Consider the following 22,682-nt stretch of genomic DNA (forward strand, 5'->3'; position numbering starts at 1 on the left):
AGAAAAGAGAAAGTCCATCATTGTTTGTAAACACAATGGTGTTTCTATTGTACGGATCCTGCTCCTAACACAACAACAGTGCAGTCAGCCACCTGCTTGGCTCCTAAGAGCAGTGGACATTGAAAAAGTGGGACATAGCAACCCAGGAGAAAAGGTGAGAGGTCAGGCAGGTCAGGAGGATATAGCCCAATAAAATGCTGTTTGTCCAGTGTTGACGCACGCCACTGACTGTGCCAATAGTAAACAAACCACATAACGTTTCATTCACTGAATTGAAAAGGTGAAAAATGACAGTTTAAAAACAAACAAACAGGGAAACAGGGCTGTGAAATTAGGAGATCTATGCAGAGGTCAACATGCTGACCAAACATTATGTTGTAATTTATTTTAAGTGTTTTGACAATGTCAGAGAAGGTTAGCTGAATCTATTGATCAAAAATGTGAAATACTGTTATAATGAACATCACATGAACATATATAGTTACGTTTTGGCACAGTACGTGTGGATAAATATGTAACATTCACCTAAGACTGACATACAAATAAGTCAAATACATCATACAAATACATTAAATGGCCACATATCAACAATTAATCAAGTGAACCAATAACAATTTTCATCTAAAGCTTGTTCCAGTTAGAGACAAAGAATACAAATATTTATGAATAAGAACAATAAATACCATACAGTCACTGTGGCTGGGATACAAAAGTTTCATCAAATGTCTACAAAGTTGTTTTTTTCCGTAGAATTAGTATTCATGTGTGAAATGTGAAATAACCTTCAGAAGGAAGGATACAAACTTGATGGAAGAAAAAACTCAGAAAAACCTCAGCCTTGTCTGTCCATCACTTCTGCCAGGAACCTTCTCATATAACAGCTTTCCTTTCTTGGTTTGGGGAAATCCTGAAATAAGACAATAAGAGCAGATACCACAGTAAGCGAAACTGCAAAGCAACCAAATGGTGACAAAGTCTCTCTAGCTGACAGCTGACCCCAACCACCACTCAGTCGGGACATACCATAATAATGCAACCACTGAAATGACCAAACATCACTTGGAGAGGACCACAACCTTTCCAGTTTCAATATAATTAACATCTGTGGGCACTGTTGATTTGACTTACAAATTAACAAACAATAGCTTAGAGAGTTAGTTTGGTTTTCAGTGAATAATTATAGTGTAGGTATAGTTTAAGTATTTAGCTAATGCTTTTGTCCAAAGCAACTTTTTAAAATAATAAATAAAAATAAAACAAATAGTAAAAGTAACAATGAGAAAATTGGACGACAAGCATTTAATCCAACAAAACACGTACAACAATTATCAATATATATTAATTATCAATTTGTACTCTAATAATAAAAATAATAGCACAAAAAAAGGTTTAAAGTTTAAGTTTTAACTTAAAAGTTTTAAAAAGGCAATATGTAGCCTTGTTTTTAGTCCCTAAATTAAAATCTTTCCAGCTCTGACCATTACATTTTCAATTGTCTTGCTACATTGTTCGTTTTCATTTTTTAATCAATTAAAAATATTATAATCCATAAAAAGAAATAATTAAACAACTCTTTAAAATTATGTTTTTCAATATAATTGAAACTACATATTGCACTTTTGTTGGTAAGCATGTTGATGGATGTCTTCAAGTTCCTACTTGCAAGCTCAGACCATCTTTTTCATAAATATCTCTAATATCTGCTGTCTCTGTGGGTTTTGCTGAGTCAGCCTACCACACTCTGTAAAACCTCTCTTGACTCTATCAACTACTGCGCACACAGACCCAAGTGAGCTGTTATTCCCCACAGGAAGGTCCCTGCTGTCTCACCTGAGGTGGGGCTCTCCAGCGGAGACAGCCCAGCTCTCCTCTTCCTGTCCTGCTCTGCCCTCATGCTTGAGCCGTTGGTACCCGATGAGAAGCGGTAGGCCTCGGAGATTAGTTTGCCAGTCCACCGCGACACTGGAGAGGAGGCCACGCCATGGGCAGGGCCACAGGGTAAGGAAGCGGGCGTCTGACTCTGGAAGTACGGTAAAGGTTGGCGTCCACTGGGAAAGCGTTGAAATGGGCTTGTGGCTTGTGTTTCCTGCATTGAAGAAGCGCTCTCCTTCTGTGAAATCTTCGAATTCCAATCACATGCTTCTCTCCTGCGTGGGAAGTACCTGTTTTCTTCGACCTCCATGTGCCAAGGGTTATGCTGGAAGTCCTGTGGTGCTGAAGGTGCTGCTGTTGTTGCAGGACTGAAGGAGGTCCTGCTAAAATTCAGCCCAGCGCTCCCTGTTTCACTCCAATCCTCTTTCCTGTGGAAAACGGCATCGCTCTGATCTGCACTGGAATTCCCTGTTTGACTCCAATCCTCTTTCCTGTGGAAAAAGGCATCGCTCTGATCTACACTGGAATTCCCTGTTTGGCCCCAATCCTCTTTCCTGTGGAAGACAGCATCGCTCTGACCTGCACTGGAATTCCCTGTTTGACCCCAATGCTCTTTACTGTGGAAAAGGGCATCGCTGTGACCTGCACTGGAATTCCCTGTTTGACCCCAGTCCTCTTTACTGTGGAAAAAGGCATTGCTCTGACCTACACTGGAATTCCCTGTTTGACCCCAATCCTCTTTCCTGTGGAAGACAGCATCGCTCTGACCTGCACTGGAAAACCCTGTTTGACCCCAATCCTCTTTCCTGTGGAAGACGGCATCACTCTGACTTCTACTGGAATTCCCTGTTTGACACCAATCCTCTTTCCTGTGGAAGACAGCATCGCTCTGACCTGCACTGGAATTCCCTGTTTGAACCCAATCCTCTTTCCTGTGGAAGACGGCATCACTCTGACCTCCACCGGAATTCCCGGTTTGACCCCAATCCTCTTTCCTGTGAAAGACAGCATCGCTCTGACCTGCACTGGAATTCCCTGTTTGACCCCAATCCTCTTTCCTGTGGAAGACAGCATCGCTCTGACCAGCACTGGAAGTTCTAAGGAAGAGCCCATCTTGCTGGGGATCATGGCTGTGGTAGGACGTCTGGGGTTCGTCTAGAGGCTTTTGGATAGTGGAGGACCAGTGGTCATGCACGTTGACCTGCCCCATCTGAGGGAGCTCAGGTTGGGGCCTGGGCTCAGGCCTACACTGGGGGTCAGGGGCAGGAACAGGGCCAGGCTGAGGAGCAGATGAGCCCAGAGCATACAGACCAGTGGTGTCGGTGAAGAGCTGAAAACAGAAGATAGGACGAATGAGTCTGATCAGAGTAGATTAGTTCTAAAGAAGACTGTATGGACTCCTTGATGGAAGTTGTGGCATCAGGGGGGGAAGTGTGTTTACATCCAGTTCTTCAATGGCTAAAACCTGAACAAAAATCTCTCATTTACTGCTAATATCTACATTTTCTGATACAGAAAGGCTACCAGCTAGAATTCAAAGTCAACGTAGTAATGGAAAAATATGTCTATCCAGACACTATAACATTAATGTCTAAAACCTAACTACTTCATGATCGTAGAACACTTCTATCAAGAACAAAATCTCGTCTCTGACCAAATCCCTTTAAACCTTAGACTTTCAGTAATACAGCAATACTTTGACCACCAAACTGACACAAGTGTGACCTAACTTCCCCCAGCATTTCATTGTGTGCATTGTCAGAGTGTAAAGTTCCAACGTTGGCGTTTCTGAAGAGCATTGTGGAGAGAGAGGCGGTGGGCACCTTGATGACCTTCTGTGGGACCTCAGGCAGCAGCTGCTGGAGCTCAGTGAGGGAGGCCCCTAAGAGCCAGGGCAGGGAGGGGGCTCTCCTCAGCATGATCTGGGCCACCAGCGGGCTCACACAGGGGAACCGCACCAGGCAGCCCTCCTCCTGCAACCAGGGAAAAAGCGAGTACTTCCTCGTTCCTTGTTACTAGTTCCTACATAGAGGCCTAATTACACTGTTCCAATTGTTTCTCAACAGGAGCATTTAAATAATGTAAGAATAAAATCTAAATGAAAGAAGCAATTACTGGAAAACAAGATACAAATCACAGTATAGACACCAAGCCAAAATCATACTTCTACAGACTTCAGGCTACAGACTTCTCCGTGGAGAAACAGCTATTTAATCCTGGCTTTAAGGCCAATGTGTGAAAAATGTCCATTTAACCCTGGCTTTGTAGCTGATGGCTTCAGTGATAAAGAGAGCGGTGCTGACAGTCCTGTTTACCTCTGAGGGCAACACAGACAGCCACTCTCTGTCGAGATAACTCTGAGGGTCGCCCTCTGATGACATCATGGTGTGATAGGCTATCTGGTAAATCCATCTGGCAGTGTCTTCTTCTTCTGACACTACCAAAACCTTGAAAAATAAGAAAGACAACACATATATAAAACAGAGGGGCGGGAATCAAACATGATTTTTCATATTTTTCAGAGAACTCTCTGTCTTTCCGCTGGCTCGTGTACCTTGACACTGAATTCTTCAGACTTCATTCCAAAGAGCACTACAGCTGAGTAGACTAACGCCACGTTGTTCAAAATTTGCACGGAGAAGCTAATGAAAAAGAGGAAGAGTACAACCACTGACATCATAGTATCATAGAACCTACAGGAAAAACATGACATTTTCAGCTCACTTGTAACCATGGCATCTAAGGTCCTGTATGGCCCAACAGGAGCCAAAGACCCAAATGGCTATGGTACACTGAATACTGACTGGGATAACTCCTTATCTTACAATGATACAAACTCAAGACTCCTTACACAGGGATGAAAATATTATTATGACTAATAATGATTAACATGCTTCAGTATAAACTCATTTTGAACTCAGAAATCCATGAGTTGATGCTGAGTGTGAGCTAATGAAATGGTGAATGTGCCTGTGTCTGGGGGTCACACCATGAGTAGCGGGCGCTGGGAAGATGCAGGATGAACCAGCAGCAGCTGTACTGCAGGGAGAGAGCGATCAAACGCATCACCACCCGCTCGCTCGCGCGCTCCATGGCCAGCTCGTCTACATCCTGCTCACACATACATACAGAAATATTTACACACATGCAAACGCAACACATGCACACAGACAAATACACACACACAGGTACAGGTACATGCACACACACACACACACACACACACACACACACACACACACACACACACACACACACACACACACACACACACACACACACACACACACACACACACACACACACACACACACACACACACACACACACACACACACACACACACAATAGAATCAATAGTAGACTGTCCATAAATGCTGCTGGAAGAACGAAACTACAAAGAAAAGAAAATCCACCGGACGGAAGGTCGATAAACTTCATTAACATGACACCCCCCCTCGTGGCCACCCAAAGCCAAGCTTGAACAGAGAGTCATTAATCTCAATGACCTGGAGGAGCACTGCGGTGCTTTCGTCCACTGTAATCACGGCATATTGATGAGCTCCCCCGAGCATCTTCAGCGAGGGAGAGTGTCTCCTTTCTATCATGGTCAGGTTATACCTGCAGGGAATACAGTGATTAGAAACACAGAGGCCAATCTGAGGGGAAGGACTGAAACAACCAATGTGGGTGCTGACTTATACTATGGGTTTCTGTTTGAAAATTAACCATTTGTGGTGGACTGGTGTTCTTCAGCTGTATCTTCTTTGAATTGGATGAGAGAAAAATGGAGACTAAAATGAATGTAAATTTATAGTAGATACTCACACGGACTCGAGTGTCTGCAGTAAAGAGGAGCGATCCAACAGGCCTTCGGTCACAAAAAGCGTGAAAGGGATTCTCTCCAGATGTGTTGATGGAGAAGAGGAGGCTGAGGGGTCTGTCTCTTTAAACGTGAAAAAAAAGCGCATGGTCATTACACGATTCATAAACCAAAGTAATGTGGCAGCTAAACAAACCTCAAACATATACTGTATGTCATCGTGGAATAATTTGATATTGTTTTTATGAAGTTGTAGCTGTAATAATGAATGTAATATGCATTAATGGTAAATTGTGACTGATCATCATTCTTTCCATCCATTAACAACACCAGTAAACCACAAAACTGAAAGACACACTCAGTGATTGTCTAAGACTTCATAACAACAGTGCATAGGCCAATCCAGCTAATTCATACTGCCGTAATCATGCAGATCTTTGGAATCTTTGTGACATTCCAGAGTAAGGGCTCAAATGTTGCCTCTTGTCCCACCATGTCATATCCACAGGGCATCGACAACAATACCAATCTGGCGTTATCTGGTAAGATCAGCTTTCACCCTGACCAGAGGTGGGGGTGACAGTGGTGAAGGTCACGTGGCTAATGTTCCTCTCTCTGCAGATGGAGGGCCAGGGCGACTGGGCCAGGGCGTCGTACTCCACCACCAGAGAGAAGGCGTGCCAGGGGAAATCAGCGCCCAGGTGATGGCTGCACACAACCACCCAGCTGCTGCGCCCCAGGCTGGGGGAAACGGAAGGAACAGGCACAGGTTTACGTTTGACTCTACAACCATTCACCTCAAACATCTGTGTCAACTAAAGAACTGCAGAGAACACATAGCAAAAAAAAAGATGCCTGGCAACAGGAAGAATTTGAGATTAATCAGAGTTTAAGCAGGATGCAGAACATTACACATAATAATCCAGACAATTTCTACTATACAGGAGTGAGCAGGATCATACGGGGTTATACAGATGATATCCTTGTTAAGAAATCTGATAGTACACCTAAAGACACACCTGTTCAACACCCTCTTGCCATCCACCTGACGGCAGTTGTCTGCAGGCACAAATGTGTTCACCACACCCTCACCTGCAGGAGAAAACAACACATTCCCATAACCTCAGTGTCTCTCTGCCTTCTACTGTCTGCTAACCATACCACTCCTAACCATACCGCTCCTTACCATACGGCTCCTAACCATACCGCCGCTTACCATACCACCCCTAACCACACCCTATACTTACACCTAACCATACTGCTCCTAACCATACCGCCGCTAACCATACCACCGCTAACCATCCCGCTCCTTACCATACCGCTGCTAACATACCGCTCCTAACCATACTGCTGCTAACCATATCTCCCCTAACCATATCGCCCCTAACCATATCGCTCCTAACCATACTGCTCCTTCTCTGGAAGACAAAAAAACACACACCCACTTGTCACAGTGGTGTGACTGTCTCACCTGATATCTTATTAAGACTTCCAATAAGCAGTGCTCTCAAAGAGTCAGAGTTGATTGAGATCAATAACAGCACCTACTCATAATGAACAAAAATAAACATTTTAATATTCCAATATTTTATCCTCAAATAACCAACAGAAAATTAAGGAGAAATTTGTATTCCATGCATTACTAAGAGTTCTGCTTATGACATCATGTACTGCTGTACATGCAATATGCAATAATTTATATATTTTTTTTTATATTATATATTGATATATTGATGATGTTAAATGAGGGGAAGTCTGGGAGGGAAGCTCACTTTAGAGAGGGGTTGCTGGGTGGTGACAGACTGAAGCCATGATCTCATCACGTCCTGGAGCTCTAGTAGTTTGGAGTCGGGCTCACTCCTCTTCTGACTGTGGAACTGCAAAATCAGGATTTTTTTGTGCAGCTGGTCCAACACATCTGTCTCATGGGCATTTTTGGCCTTCACCAGGTACGCTGGTACAGCAGGAACAGGTACAGATGTTATGAGCAAGCATTAACTTCCATTTTACATCGTTCCAAAGGTGGAAACATGAAGAAAAATGTTTTAATTAAGTTTTGAAAATTTGGAGTCACTTAACAGATATATTTAAAACAATAGTAACAACTATAGGTAACATTAGGTAAAACGGTCCTTTTTTATTTTTTGAATGGCACATGCACACTGACCACAAGCTGCACTAGCTCCACACTGAAGCAACAGCTCCTTCACAGTCACAAGGGTGTGCAGCAAAGCCACCTCCACGTAGAGCTGCTCCAGGCCTTAGACAGAACAGAAGAATCATCATCATCATTGTTTATTCAGGGAGAAATTGACTGAGCACAGGGCTCTTTTGCAGCAATGCCATGATTGAGGCCACATAGTACAGAAGAACAATACATAAACAAACCACAACAAAACGAAACAGACAAAATACATTTAAAAAAAAAACACACACCAAACAACTCAGAAATTAAGCATAAAAAATAAATAAATAAAATAACATAAAGTAAGAATACACCCAATACGGAGATATATCAGATTACCGTGGCACAAATTTGCCTACACTCATTATCACATTCAGCCTTAGGATGCCACCAGATGAAAAAAAACAGACGCCTGTCGCCCATTCATTTCCAATGAAGAGTGGTTGCGGACAGAGGCATTGCTCTTGGAGAGGCCACAGTTGATAACCGGCGATAGCCTTGGATGTGAAACGGTCGTCCACATTTATGTAGCTGTGCCGCTGTGAAAAAGGTTTTTGTCGCAGCGGGAATTTCTACACAGATCAACTGATGAAAACATCAACACCAACAGGAATTAATAGTTAGAAATAAAACAGGAGTCAACTATTCTGCATTCTACATGGGGATTTTCTCTTTTTTTCCATTTTCGATAAAAGCGGTGAGTGCTGCCAGCAGAGTAGGCTGGTGAGGCCATTTCTTGCAACAGGTGATTTTTCATCCACCATCTGAAGGCTCCCTTATGCGGTTGAGGTAAATGCACTCAGTGAAAAGTGCAAATGCCCACTCACCAAGAAATTGGTACAGTACTTCACCAATTACAATGATAAACATAAATGTTTTATGTGCGAACAATGGCATGATATACTGTTTTCTCACTTGAAAGTTGGTCACCTTATGGACAGACCACTGGAAAAAAGCAATCTAAATGCTAAATAGCAGCATAACATTGCTGCAGATGCAGAACTTACCGGGCATGACAGAGAGCTGCTTCTGCTGCTGTTTGAGCAGGAAGTGGCTGTGCTCCGTGTCTAGACCGGTGAAGTCCTTGCAGCCTCCGGTCGCGCTCAGACCCATCTCCAGCGCCCTGGAGAAACACGGCTCACCCACCGCCTGAACCTCCCGCAGGGCCATGAGCTGGCTCTCTGTAAACACAAACAAGAAGACGATCCATCAACAAACATGGACACACACACACAAACACACACGCACATAAATACATACATACACAGTTGCATAGGCACTAACACACATATGTGCCAGACACCCACAGAGTAAAGTAATTTACAGCAATTCACACAACCTATTTACTAAAATCTTAATAGATTAGAGAGAATAAAGAATTACATTTATGTTGTATGGGAAGTTTGACTTAATGGCGTTACTTACCTGTGGCTTGGACAGGTATGACCCTACTGTGGTTGTTGTCCCTCTCGGTTCTGGTTTCCTGAACCACAGACTTGCGATCACTGTTATCTTGTGCCATTGGAGTGCTAGCTCTGCTAACCTGACCCACGGGAGTGCTAGCTCTGCTAACCTGACCCACAGGAGTGCTAGCTCTGCTAACCTGACCCACGGGAGTGCTAGCTCTGCTAGACTGACCCATAGAGGTGCTACTGTCGGTTCCCTGAACTATAGAGATGCTGCCTCTCTCTGGAGGATCCGATGAGGCCATTGTCCCCATCACCTTAGACTGTCCTCTCTCTGCTGGCCTCTGTTCTGTGGGTCTCTGGTTGGTGAACTTGTTTGCCTGTAAATCTGGACATAATGCACTCAGATTACTTTTATCTCCATTAACAAACAGATATATATTCGTTACTGATTGACATTTATATGGAGATAAACATATCTTGCACTGTAATAATGGGAAATGTCATTGTTTTTGCGCTATACACTGGACCAAACAGAGACTTCTGGCTTTTATGATTGAGGCCAAACAACTCTCTAGCATGGAGTAGAGCTTGAACCTTGTCTTGTCTCATGCTGTACCTGTTAGAGTGGTGCTGGCCTTTTCAGAAGCTACGAGCAGATCCTGCTGTTGTCTGAGCATCATGAAAGAGGTCAAAAGGTCAGAGTGCGTCAGCGGTTTTGGGGATGAAGGTCTGCTGGGAAACTCCCTTCGAGGCTGCCTCACAGGAGCGAAGTTCCCCACTCTCTCTCCTCCTATGGTTGCCATGCCTTGTGGTGTTCTCAGGGGCCCATACTCCTGGGCAGGGTTAGAGATCTCAGAGGGCCAAGCCATCCTCTCCATGATGAGCTTCTTCACAGCTCTCCCATCCTCCTGCCGGGAGGGTACAGCTAGCTGCTGCATGTCCCTCGGAATGACTGTGGTCGGAGACTTGGTGGATTTTATCGAATCCTTAGGAAAAGTGGAATTACCTGACAGAATGCACACAGAGAGAGAAAGAACCTTTCTTAGTATCAGCATCTTTTAAATGAGATGTATAGTTGGTTTATTCCGCTCTTCCCTGAGGTACACTTTATCTCAGAGAATATATTAAATTAAAACAAGTTAACCTTCCAAGCCCCCTTGCCCCTTGAGCTTGTGGGAGAATACCTGTAAATCTAGGCATGTGCATAAGTAAGGAGAAGATTCAGAGGAGAAATCTGTTTATACTAACCCCCATCTCCTGAGGTTTCTCTCCTGAGAATATCTGAAATGAAGTCACATAACATCCATGAAACATACAGTCCAGCTCTATCATATTTATATTTCACATTACGCATGGTTCTGGTCATTTGATAATTTGTTCAATATATTATCCACTCTTTTATATTTTAGACTACATACAATGTGCAGAGTGGTCCTCATGAGGTCCTGGAGACTCACCATCAATCTCTAAGCCTGACAGCGGAGTGAAATCCTCCACCTTAACCAAATCCCCTTTCTCCACACTGAGTGGCTCGGATTTCATTTTCTCTGCAAATTCGGAGCGGTCTTTCAGCAGAGACTGGAGCTGTTCAGGAAGCCCAGCGAGTCCAATCTCTTGTTTTGATGCCGAGATGCCAAAGAGCTTGAAGGCATCTGCCAGTGGTTGGTTCCGCACAAAACACTCATGCCTAGGAGGCTCTGAAAACAGTGTGTGCAGTTTTCATTTCACCAATAGAAATGAAAGAATAGTATACAGTGTGTTATACGTATGATACATGTTACAATTGACACGTATGGAAGTACATACCAGCCAGAAGAAAATCTGCTCTAGAGTTATGGTGTTTCTCTGCCGTCCACAGAACTTGCTCAATCTTCTCTCGTTCATCATCTGATAGAAGCCACCTGATACACAAGAATATGATTGCTCTGGGGCCATCATCTCATAACAGTCTGTTACCTAATATGATATCATAATTGGAGGTAATGGGGACAGACAAAACAGTGAGCCTAAGGACACTTTGATTTGTTACAGTGCTGACATAGCAAATGTATATTGTATAGGAATGCATTTCCTATTTCCACTGAAACCATCACATTATGGGATCAGGAAATGATTTTCAAAGTGTGACTTCTTCATTTGGCACACACATTTATCAAAATAAAGTAATGGTAAGGCACACATTTTACCAGTACCAGCTCTCCCAGGGAATCAAAGCTGTGACCCTGACAGCCTACACAGCAAATTACTGACAAGTTATGGCATTTTCTTTCTATGTTTAATTTCTGTCTGGAGATCCATGATGACTTACTGCATGCAGACAGGTGGCAAACACTCAGATTGTAGATGACCGTTGGGCAAACGCAGCGCAGGAAGCTGAAAGCCATGAGTCAGGGAGAGGGGCATATCCAACTCCAGCCCTGGGTACAGCCTAAGGGGTACTGAGAGAGGAGACGGCATAGATGTAGAGCCACCCAGTGAGTGTTCATATATACCACATGACAGGAGACACTTTATTGTGAGTTTTGGAGAATAGTTTTAGAGTACATAGTGAAATCTGTTTACATTTGTACACATTGTACTCATTCAATAATCACAAGACTTGGATCAATGAAGTAAGACACTGAAACAGCAGAGTGAGCTGCTTCATCTTCACCATGCAACACTAACTAAATGGTGATAACTTAGTACGGAACAGGGTAGTATGTTGGAGTTGACACTGTGTTACTGCAACTATGATGTTTGCTAAAAAGAGACAGGAAGAATACCAACCTGGAGTCTTTGGGTCTAATGGGGTGAGAGGGTCCAAGCTGGTGCCAGGAGTGTCAGGTGCTCTAAAAGGATGCATTTCCTGTAGGCCAGCTGGGGTCACTGTAAGAACAGGGACAACGCTAGCAGGGCTCTAACAGAACTGTTGATAAACTCATTCCCGTAGCTAAAGTTGAGGTTTCCAGGTAGCTCACCTTTTTTAAGCATCTCTACACACGAGACCTGGTCTCCATCAGGCTCTTGTTTTACTTGTAGAGTATTAGAGAGGTATGCTAGAGAAGTGTTGAAGGAGGCTTTGTGCATGGTACAGGATTCCACTTCAAGCAACATTAAGGACTGAAACACGTGTAAGATGTAAAACATCAAACAACATTATGGACAGTGAAACACGTATAAAACCAGACAGCAACATTAAGGACAGTGAAACACGTATAAAACCAGACAGCAACATTAAGGACAGTGAAACACATGTAAGATGTAAGACATTTTAAGTTCTTACGAAAATCATGTTGTGATTAAACAACCCGCTTGAGCATTTCACAATAGACCTTTTTTTTAAATACCTCTTCATCCTGAGGTGACACCTTGCTAAACTCCTCTATGACACTTGACCCCATCTGAGAGCTGTCTGCATTACCACATGAACTGACATCATAGGGCACACATCTCCTTTGTAAATGAGAAATATTTACGCCGTCAGAGGGGGAAAAAACATTTGGCTACAATTAAATGCATCAGTAACTATCTGTGTAGACAAATGTACTGCTCCTCTGTACCCGAAAATCCTATCCTCAGACAGGGAACCTCCCATTAGGATTTGTAGGGGGTCCGGTACCAACACAGCTTTCAACCGGCTCAGTTTGGCCCGTAAAGGCGGCATGTTCTTCCTGAACTGGTGTAGGGGGGAGCTAACCAGCAACTCCTCAAGTTGAAGCTCTAAGATAAACGTGTGATATTCTACAGTCACTAGAGTGTCAATATATATATACAACATATACATATACATTTCAGAATGTATTTTGAACATTTGGAATCACCTTGGATATCTTTGGCTAAGAGCAATGACTGTCATGCTATGCTATGGACTATCCCTGTACATTTTCACACTTCCACAAAAGAGTTGTAACTCACTATTACACTACTGTCAAACTACGACATAAATACCAACCTTCATGACCCACACTCATGGTGTTTCCTGGCGCCCTGGTAAAGTCGTCTACCAGGGATACACCAGCTTCACTCTTTCTCTGGGTGACCAGCCAAAGGGCCTCCTCTGCCTCGGGATAGGCCTGGGAAGCAGGATTGGAGCTGGGGACTATCTCCAAAGCTTCCTCTTTATTCAGGTGGTCAGTAGCACTCATTCTTATTTTGCAACATTAATTTAAAGGAAAAAATACATATATTAGGTATACATTACATTTTGCATTATTATGTATAAAAAAATGCAATGAATGTAATTTTAGAAGTTCCTCATACTTTTCCAGAGAATCCATAGAAAGTGTTTTAGACTTTAGGTCTTCCATTATTGATCCGTTCATGTTCAGACTGCTGGTGGAAATTATGTTTCCTGTCATAGACAAGTGCAACCCATCAATTCCAATTCAGTTGTCAATTTTGCTATACAGCAATGACATGACATAACACAATAGAAGAAATCCTTAGAAGCTGGTATTAAACCTCCTCAAATCTAACCTCGAAACCATGGCTTTCGATAAGCATCATCAGGTAGAGTACCACTGTGAGGATAGGTTTCGTCTATGTTGATGTTGTAGTAAGGCATTGGCAGAAGCAGGCAACTTAATGTCAATTTACGCCTAGCTGTGGCCTGTTCAAAATAAGAAGTAGCATTACAGGCGAATTTCACAGCCAGGCAGTGGTTTATGATATTGAATGAATAATCTTTAAAAAAAAAACGATCGTACCTCAAATACATAGTCAATTGACTTGTACTTAACGATTGAAAACATCTTGTTTTGCTGGCAGGTCATTCGATGGTATGGTCACTTTTCCATCTATGAAGGTGAGCAAAATTTGAGTCAGCTATCGTTATCCTACATCGCTAAATCAGAGAAGGGTATCCTCATTAGTCTGAAAATTTTGCTTTTTGATTCACTTACATATTAATGGTTGATCGACTTTCTACCTGGTTCTGACGAACGAATCCGTTTTTAGAGAACAAACGTCTCCTGTTGGCTAGTTTGCTGTGATGATAGCAGATGATAGCTACCAGAAGACAGCAATGGGGTTAGTTAGCGCAAATGGTTGCTAGCCATGCTAGCTATCTTTCTTTAATCAAATCGGCACGTCCTGTGTATGGCTACGAGACTGGCTAAACCGTTCAACACAAAATAAGTCCCAGTACCAACCCCAACCTAGTGAGCTTCACAACCTAGATTTACACCGTATGCAATGTAGTTATAATTTTGCATCTTTACAAGGTAAGAATGATTGTCTAATCTATCACTCTGAAGTGCAGCACTGACTCCCTCCGTGCGCTCGTGATGGTCAGTAGCCTTTAGCTTTTGCTTTGTTGTGTGTGTGTTAGGGGGGAACGTTACAGAACGGAACGGAATGGACCCCGGGATCCTAAACAAGCTAGCTAGCTAGCTTAGTTGTTAATAAAACGGCATGAACATTATATGGACTGGTCACCCAGAGAGAAGTTAAAATGTTTAAATATTTGAAACCAGAGCTCTGATCATATCAAATAAAAGTGGTTAAACTGCTAAACTATTTAAGTGTAATGAAAAGCTATGCAATAGCTGATGGGCATCTGTTTAATAAAAGTTAACTTGCAGGAAATATGTGAGTGTTTCAATATTTGCACAATGGGGGTGGGGGCAATTTTTCTCAGACAAGGGGTGTCTGTCATGAAAAGTTTGGGAACCACTACTGTACTGGATTACTGAGATATCCAGATAAACATGTTGAATAACATCAGGAAACACCTGCATCACTGGGTTAAAATGTAAGAGATAAAGAGCTATTTCAATCGATTTTAGTAAAACAAGATTACTGTGACAGAATGCAAAGTGTTCAATTGAAGACAGTAATACAACATCTGTTTGATTTTTTATTGTAATTTTATTTAAAAATGCATTTACAAACTTTTAAAATGGACATCAATGTAAAACATGAGGTCTTAATTCAGGGTATTGGCTATCAATTCTTGACATATCTGAAAGACAAAGACAGTAGAATAGATTATACATGGTTAAGTTAAGTGATTATACATTGGTCCACTGTAATGTAGCCTAGAGTACGGTGATGTACTACACATACCCGGTATAAAAAAATCCTATTAGAACAACACAGCCAATGACTGCAATGGTTCCAGCAGCCACAACAGCTGACATTCTCATCCTGTATGATGTCCCTGAAAAGAATGCCATTTATAAAGAGACGTTTTCAACAACAAAGCAACATTACTTAGGTTACATGACATGCATTATTAGTTCCAGTTCAGAGCACAAGGTAATACAGAAACTAAAGCCTCTCACCTCTTGCCTTTGCCCATATGACACATGAGTGTTTACTGTTCTGGAGATGTCACAAAAAAAGATTGATTAGGCTTTTTTAAGACAGTCATCACTGCTTCTCAAACCAAGGAATGTAACATAATTTCAACACTGTTATATGAAATATTAGGCTTATCTTGATTAGCCTAATAATCGAAAGACAGTCCAAATGCACTATAATCAGACTATAATAAGACATCTATACGCTGTGTACTGTGTTGTGCTGTCTTCCATATATACTCAGATGCCCCCCTCCCCAATTGCCATTGCATAATTTGCACTCTTTTATGACTATAAGGGATTACTTCAGGCTTTATCTCTTACCTGTCCCCACTGGCACACAGTCCTCAATATGATGTAGTAATCTTTTCCATTCTCCAAAGGAGCATTATAAAAACCCCCATAGTGTTGTTCATCCCCAACAGTGAAGTTCAGCTCTTTCCCAACATCTCTGACTTGGATCTGGGCTGCTACATATTCACCATGGCAACTGCTGTCTTTGGGGAAATGTGGACTTCTGGGGGAGTTGCAGTCAAACACCAGAGTGCCCTCTACTGGTAGCACAAACACCTCATACAGGCTGTAAAACAAGCATGGTAAAGAACATGACACACATTTGCTATTAAAATGAATGTAGTATATTTTTAGTTGATATGTGATTGAATTCTTACCAGATTGGGTCCAGGGTGTGGACAGACCTATGCAACCAAAGAGTTGGCACTGGTCCCTCAACGTCCCTAAACATTACCTCTGGGACTGGGGCAGCTATGAAGAGAGTGCGACAACCAGAGAAAATCACATTTACAGAGCAGATACACCAGTATACATCACAGTCAATGCAGGTAATTAATGGGTGCTCCTGGTCTTGATGGTCAGCCCTTGATCTTGATCCTTGATCTAAATGTGACTTTACTGCAGCTAAGCAACAGGAGCACCTAATAAACAACCAAATGAGAATGCCTCAAGCAATGGTTTGGGTTACCTTGGATGGTGGTGTTGGTTGTGATGTTGATGGAGGAGCTGGCTAACACAGCAGTGATGCTGATGGTGTAGTTTGTAGCCGGCAGCAGTTTCAAGCAGACCTGAGGCCTGAAATCTGTAGAGTTGAAGGCATTCCTCCTTGTATCAACAAATGACTTTTGATAGTCTCTACGGCCAACAAGTACAACCTGTGTAAAAATATTGGAATGACAGTGCAGGGTAATGTGAGGATATTTGACCCAAAAAAATCTATCCTTGTGCATGATAAGCAACTGCTTAGATCGATTTATTCCTTCAAAACGTTTGGGAGAAAATGTTTTAAAGGTTAAATATTGAATAGCAATATATTTTAATAAAACTTACTTTGTAATCCTCCTTTTTGCCATCAGAGACCCAGCGTAGACATCTTTCATTGAACACTTCTAAGTGACTGATTCCATGCCTAATTTCTGTAAAAGAATGACTCCACGTAAATCAAACCATGTTTCATTGATGATTTAATGTAATGATCTTGAGCCAAGAAGGGACAATAACTCTGCTCAAGACTTTCTATGGTAACCTTACCACAGTTAAACATCACATCAGTTAATGGCAAAAGCACTCAAATTAGCGCATACACCAAACAATACAAATCATAACCACGACAGTGATCCACACATTCTTGCTAGTGTGTGTGTCTGTGTGTTTGCATTCCACACACAGGAAAATTAATTCTCACCTCTGCACTGCATTGTTGCAGCCTGCCACCTCCCGTCTGCCCCACACATGGACATGTTGATTCCGCTCTGGCTGTAGTATCCATCCACACAGCGATGAATGGCCGTACTCTCATTATCCCACACCAGCTCTGCGTTGGCTATCTCAGGTACATGGCCACATCTCGCTGCAGGGCACAGACAGGGTTTTAAAATGGCGCATCAGACACTATTTGACATAAAGATGGCGCCTCCTTCCACCTCCACTGCCACCACCTGTTTTTGGCAAAGCAATTTGCAATTTGGTTTTTATCAAAGCAATTGTGTTATTTTGACATTTTTTGAAAACGGCTCAAACAGGAAGCCTAACACCACTTAACATCTATATTTTTGCAGAGAAGTTTGGGCATTCATGAAAGGCAATTTCCAGCAGTAAATGGTCCTAGATAGTGAAAAGAAACACAAAAACTAGAGCCAGTGGAGTTTATGTACCAATACCTGTGCAAACTACATTAGGGGGACTCCATACACCATCAACCGTACAAACTGAGATATTTTCAGGTCCTGCATTATAGTATCCAACATCACACTCATAAAACACTTTGGCTCCCATCTGGCTGGCTTTAGTCCACAACATACGAGAGTGTGGCCAGGCCGTGGGAGCACCACAGTCAATCTCTGTGGGGGAAAAATACAAGTAAAATGCATTTGGACATGACTAAGACTAATATTTTCATAATTTTATAGCGAGGTGAAGCTCAGGATACTGTGTTTACAGTGTGTGTGTAATGACATATAACCCACTGCAATATCAGGGGATGCCAAAAGAAATCGACAGAATATTAGTCTGTACCTTTGCATGTTACTGAGGCAATATCCCACTCTCCACTGGATGTACAAGTAGAAAAGCTTCGCAGCCCTTCCTGGTTATAGCCATCTTTACATGTATATTGAACCACACTCCCCAGTCCACTTGTGTTGTCCCATTGCATGTTAGTATGTTGTATGACAGGAGGTGGACCACAACTGATTTCTGCTTGGTGAAACCAGGAAAGGGGTTATGCAAGTGCCTTGAGGGTATCTATATATGATTGCTGTGTGTAAATCATTTTAATGAATTTAATCTAATTGGTCAGGAAACAATGGGATAAGCAGAACAGGCTGATCCTGTATCACCTTGACATATCACAGATGCTTCCTGCCACAGTCCGTTTATGATGCACACTGAGACATTTCCATGTCCCACGTTGTGGTATCCAACTTCACACTCATAAAAGGCTTTACCGCCAAATGTAGAGTTTTGGTCCCATACTGTCTTTGAGTTAGGGATAGCAGGAGGATTTCCACATGATATCTCTGTCAGAACAATGGCAACATAGCAATGCTACATTATGCCTTATGGAGGAGTTATATAATGATCAAAAGAGAAATATAAACAAAGCTCATGAAGCAATACCTTGGCAAACTACATTAGGGGGACTCCATACACCATCAACCGTACAAACTGAGACATTTTCAGGTCCTGCATTATAGTATCCAACATCACACTCATAAAACACTTTGGCTCCCATCTGGCTGGCTTTAGTCCACAACATACAAGAGTGTGGCCAGACAGTGGGAACACCACAGTCAATCTCTGTGGGGGGAAAATACACATCAAATGTATCACTATGGGGACAAAAGTTGGTATTGGAATTGAATTCAAAAAGAAAAAAATGAACTAAAACAGAGGGATCGATGCCACAGATACACAGGCCACCACGGATACTTAATAAGAGTATATCACAGTCCTCTTCATAAGATACATCTACTTTCAATGACTTTTAGACCAGATCTAAAACAAATGTCCACAAAAGACTGTAAAAAAGAGACCAAGAGGAAGTGAAAACCGTTACCTTCACAAGTCACTGTTGGTTTTGTCCAATAACCGTCAGCAGAACATTCAGAAATATTTGTTCCCGTCACATAATAAAAGCCACCATTACAGTAATACATAACAGTGCTGCCAACCGTTATGCTGCCATTCCACACCTGTCCAGCATGTGGCAGCAGAGGTGGATCTCCACAAGTCACCACTGAGAAGAAAAGTATCAGGGCCAAAACATCAGTTCACCTCTGATTAACCAGAAAAGTTCAAAAGAGGATCACAGTGCATTTCAAGTTCTTCAGTGTTATACATTCATTATCTTTTCAGTCATCTACGATCGGTTAATGTTTCTTGGGTCCCACTCCAAGAGACTTCTGAACATGGAGTTACCACCACAATGATGGAAAAACAAGATAGATAGAGGAAGATATACCTTTACATATGAATGAAACTTCACTCCACAATCCGTTTTCAGTACAAACTGATATGTTGCCAGTACCCACTTTGTGATATCCCTCCTCACATTCATAAAACACGTTAGTGCCAACACTAGTGTGTCTATTCCACAACATTTGTGAATTAGGGACAACCGGAGGCTTGCCACATACTATTTCTGAAAGAAAACAATTATGTAATGTTAATTTGATGTTAAGCGGTGCCACTGATTATACAACACAACAACAGAAATGACAATGACAAAATGAGACATTACAACACAATTTAAAATATCCAACAGCACAAAAGCAGTACCACTGCAGAGGCACCCTAAGATGAACTCTTCATAAAAGACAAAAAGTTGGCCGTGTGATGGTGTTTACCTTCACACTGTAGACTGGGGCGGCTCCAGAGCCCACCAGCTGTGCAAACCGCGACGCTCGCTGGTCCTACGTGACGAAAGCCCCCCTCACACTCATAACGCACCTCGGCCCCCATCCTGGTGTTTCTATCCCAGACAAAACTAGAGTGTGGAAAGGCAGGGGGCTCACCACAGTGGACCTCTATGACAGGACAACAAGGGGATAATGCTCATTAATCAGCTTTTACTGTGCACTGTGCAGATTTGCGACAGATCAGTTCACTTGCATAACCCAGAGGAAGTGATTGTTTCATAAATATGAGAAGATTGAGAAAACAATCTGACTTTACCCTCACAAATAAGACTTGGGCCTCTCCACTTCCCCTCTGGTGCGCAAACTGATGAGTTGTCCCCTTCTCTCCACAGGAAGCCCTTCTGACAGCCATAGCTAATTACACTCCCATAACGAGTGTGAAGGGGTGAGAGTTGAACGGCATGTTGGACTGAAGGTGGAAGTCCACAGTCAACAGCTGCAAATTAAACACAAACCAAGACAAATCTGTTCTAGTTGCATCATGATTCATCAGTAGCTTCCTGGTAAACAGTTGTTACAAAATATTTTAGTCAGATATTACCTTTGCAGAAGGCCTTTTCTCTGACAGGGTGAAACGGAAGGGTTCCACCCTGCACACGGTACCCGACCTGGCATTCACACTCGAAATCTCCGTCTGTGTTTCGGCACAGACCACCCTCACCACATATGCCTTGAAACTGACATTCGTCAACATCTGACAAAAATAAACTGTATATCATGTTTTTGTAAAGGTCAAGGTTTTATTTCCACAATTTCATGATATTTGAGAAAGAGAGAATCTGATACATGCAAAAAATAGGTTGGTTTAATCATTAAGAGTAATGTTTAGTGTACCTTGACAATATGTACCATCGTTTGGAATGAAAATGGCCTTGTTGTTGGTCGGGGCATATCCTGAGAGACATGTGCAGTAGAAGCTTCCGTGGGTGTTATGGCAGACTGTGTGATCCCCGCAGATGGCGTTTGCACCAATCTGGCATTCATCCTTATCTATAAAGGGTATATGGAGAAATCCCCTAGATTCAGTGCAGTATGGGACAGTACATGAGAGATCTAAATATTGTAAAATTAATATATCAGTCCATCTGATGACTTCATTTTCTGTCATTGATAGGGATGGTGGCTCTGAATTTTAAAAAGCTGACATGTGACAAGATGTCTGATTATGGGAACTGTGACAAAGTATTTCATCATGTTCAAACGATCTTGGGCCTTTTTTCTCAATACTGGTTATGTAAACCCATGTGGCAAACGGATAGAGGGTGTGGGAAGTCAGCTTCCTGTTCTTAGTAGCCTAATGAGGCTCTGAGATTAAAAACACTTTGTCAACAGTTGAGGTTAAAGAAAAAAAACTGAAGTAGACACACCCTGAAGTTTCACAACTTCTTCCTTTTTTCTAAAAACATCCTATGTTGCTTTCTATTACCAATCATATCATTTGCACAGAACATATTATGACAGTATACAGTGATCTGGCAAAGTGCCATGTTTCATTAAAAAATACAGAAAATGTGAATAATCCCAAATCGCTACACATACATATTCAAGATCCTACCTTCACAATGGGTTCTTCCATTCCCTACGAAGCCATATACGCAGTTACAGGCAAAGCCTCCACTTCCATCAGTCTTCTTATCGCAGGTGGCGTTGGGGTGACACGTCGTACACACATCAAAAACATTACCTGCCACTCTTGTGCCTATAAGAAAAAACAGGGCGCTATCACATATACTGCAAATAATCCAGCCCCCACCAAGGAGATATTATAGAATATCCATACAATCCCTTACAGGCAGGTGTGTAAAACTCACCTTTTAGGATACTTGGCATGCCATGAAGCAGAAACGTTATAGCTATGATCTCTATCCCCATCAATGCCATGGTTCTTTGGTCTTGGGATTCTGTCAATCACACATCCATGTCACTCGCTCTCCTGTCATTAGACAGTGCTCCTGAGTGTTTGCACAGACTAGCTGAAGCAGAGGACTAGCGTAGGGGATACTTATAGGGTCTCCTCAGAGGGGATTTTGAGGGACATGTTTGTGGTTTCAGGGGTCAGCTGTGTCAGCTCTTTTGGCATATTTCGGTTATGCATCTGGAGTACGGGGTGTGTATTGTCATCATATCAAAACGTGCAGAGAGGAATGTGCTATTACAGTTTGAGAGCTGTTACAATGATAGCAGTCTATTTTAAGCAGTTGTGGAACAGTCTCATGTCTATTTCGGAATATGTGCTAACCAATTACATTTAGAACCATATGTAAAGTGAGTACATTCACCAGAAGAATGACATTTGAACAAAACCTATGATGACAGTGCACTGACAATAATTTACAATATACAGAAATGATCAATTGATAAAATTAGATCTGCCTTAAATCCTACCTTTGTCAGAACTCTTCCAGGTCCACGTTACTAAGATCCATTTTTTTTTCAAGCAATCTGCTATACATTGAGGAGTTCAAGGGAAGCTTCCTTAAGAGATATTTGTGAATATTTAAGGTTAAACTGCCTAAATTGGGTCATTACGATTAAAGCAGGGACTCAGCAGTAAGGACATAAGGCTATGCGTACTACCAATGTACCACTATATTAAACTTCCACTGAGCCTTTCACTGGTAAGGAGTCTTGATGTATGGAAGGAGAAGATAAGAACTTTCAGCCACTATCGCCCTG

The 22,682-nt window shown here is 42.2% G+C and overlaps 4 protein-coding genes and 1 long non-coding RNA gene across 9 annotated transcripts; all 5 read right to left on the reverse strand.

Annotated features, from left to right (window-relative positions):
- Positions 1 to 343: 343 nt before the first annotated feature.
- Positions 344 to 6,433, reverse strand: shoc1 (shortage in chiasmata 1). 2 transcript variants are annotated; one of them, XM_031569962.2, is made up of 9 exons: positions 5,701 to 6,433; positions 5,382 to 5,493; positions 4,862 to 4,983; positions 4,427 to 4,514; positions 4,188 to 4,319; positions 3,696 to 3,845; positions 2,956 to 3,202; positions 1,831 to 2,640; positions 344 to 907 (listed from the first exon to the last, which is right to left on the reverse strand). In XM_031569962.2, exons 1-9 carry the CDS (start codon positions 5,898 to 5,900, stop codon positions 822 to 824), a joined length of 1,947 nt encoding a protein of 648 aa, XP_031425822.1. In that variant the 5' UTR covers positions 5,901 to 6,433; the 3' UTR covers positions 344 to 821. The 2 variants fall into 2 exon arrangements, with proteins under 2 accessions (XP_031425822.1, XP_031425821.1); XM_031569961.2 differs by having other exon boundaries at positions 1,831 to 3,202.
- A 256-nt stretch (positions 6,434 to 6,689) lies between these two features.
- LOC116221008 lies at positions 6,690 to 8,444 on the reverse strand. Its single transcript, XR_004163966.2, has 3 exons — positions 7,863 to 8,444; positions 7,468 to 7,649; positions 6,690 to 7,239 (listed from the first exon to the last, which is right to left on the reverse strand). It is a non-coding gene; the product is annotated as an uncharacterized LOC116221008 (long non-coding RNA).
- Positions 8,445 to 12,399, reverse strand: LOC116221214. The gene is made up of 8 exons (XM_031571203.2): positions 12,059 to 12,399; positions 11,598 to 11,727; positions 11,096 to 11,190; positions 10,747 to 10,986; positions 10,538 to 10,570; positions 9,906 to 10,295; positions 9,306 to 9,674; positions 8,445 to 9,061 (listed from the first exon to the last, which is right to left on the reverse strand). Exons 1-8 carry the CDS (start codon positions 12,132 to 12,134, stop codon positions 8,841 to 8,843), a joined length of 1,554 nt encoding a protein of 517 aa, XP_031427063.2. The 5' UTR covers positions 12,135 to 12,399; the 3' UTR covers positions 8,445 to 8,840.
- LOC116221215 lies at positions 12,155 to 15,060 on the reverse strand. The gene is made up of 6 exons (XM_031571204.1): positions 13,748 to 15,060; positions 13,532 to 13,622; positions 13,224 to 13,417; positions 12,832 to 12,991; positions 12,619 to 12,724; positions 12,155 to 12,391 (listed from the first exon to the last, which is right to left on the reverse strand). Exons 1-6 carry the CDS (start codon positions 13,986 to 13,988, stop codon positions 12,155 to 12,157), a joined length of 1,029 nt encoding a protein of 342 aa, XP_031427064.1. The 5' UTR covers positions 13,989 to 15,060.
- A 59-nt stretch (positions 15,061 to 15,119) lies between these two features.
- On the reverse strand, positions 15,120 to 22,663 carry susd1 (sushi domain containing 1). Of its 4 annotated transcripts, none has more exons than XM_031570504.2 (21): positions 22,392 to 22,663; positions 21,818 to 21,907; positions 21,562 to 21,705; positions 20,841 to 20,996; positions 20,548 to 20,700; positions 20,263 to 20,442; positions 19,935 to 20,114; positions 19,550 to 19,729; positions 19,145 to 19,324; positions 18,706 to 18,885; positions 18,426 to 18,605; positions 18,103 to 18,282; positions 17,748 to 17,927; positions 17,273 to 17,437; positions 16,918 to 17,003; positions 16,556 to 16,742; positions 16,245 to 16,338; positions 15,898 to 16,153; positions 15,556 to 15,595; positions 15,338 to 15,431; positions 15,120 to 15,233 (listed from the first exon to the last, which is right to left on the reverse strand). In XM_031570504.2, exons 2-21 carry the CDS (start codon positions 21,885 to 21,887, stop codon positions 15,218 to 15,220), a joined length of 2,901 nt encoding a protein of 966 aa, XP_031426364.1. In that variant the 5' UTR covers positions 21,888 to 21,907; positions 22,392 to 22,663; the 3' UTR covers positions 15,120 to 15,217. The 4 variants fall into 4 exon arrangements, with proteins under 4 accessions (XP_031426364.1, XP_031426365.1, XP_031426366.1 ...); XM_031570505.2 differs by having other exon boundaries at positions 21,818 to 21,939; XM_031570506.2 differs by lacking the exon at positions 17,748 to 17,927 and having other exon boundaries at positions 22,392 to 22,662.
- Positions 22,664 to 22,682: the final 19 nt, after the last annotated feature.

This window comes from Clupea harengus, chromosome 7, assembly GCF_900700415.2.
Source record: "Clupea harengus chromosome 7, Ch_v2.0.2, whole genome shotgun sequence".
NCBI lineage: Eukaryota > Metazoa > Chordata > Actinopteri > Clupeiformes > Clupeidae > Clupea > Clupea harengus.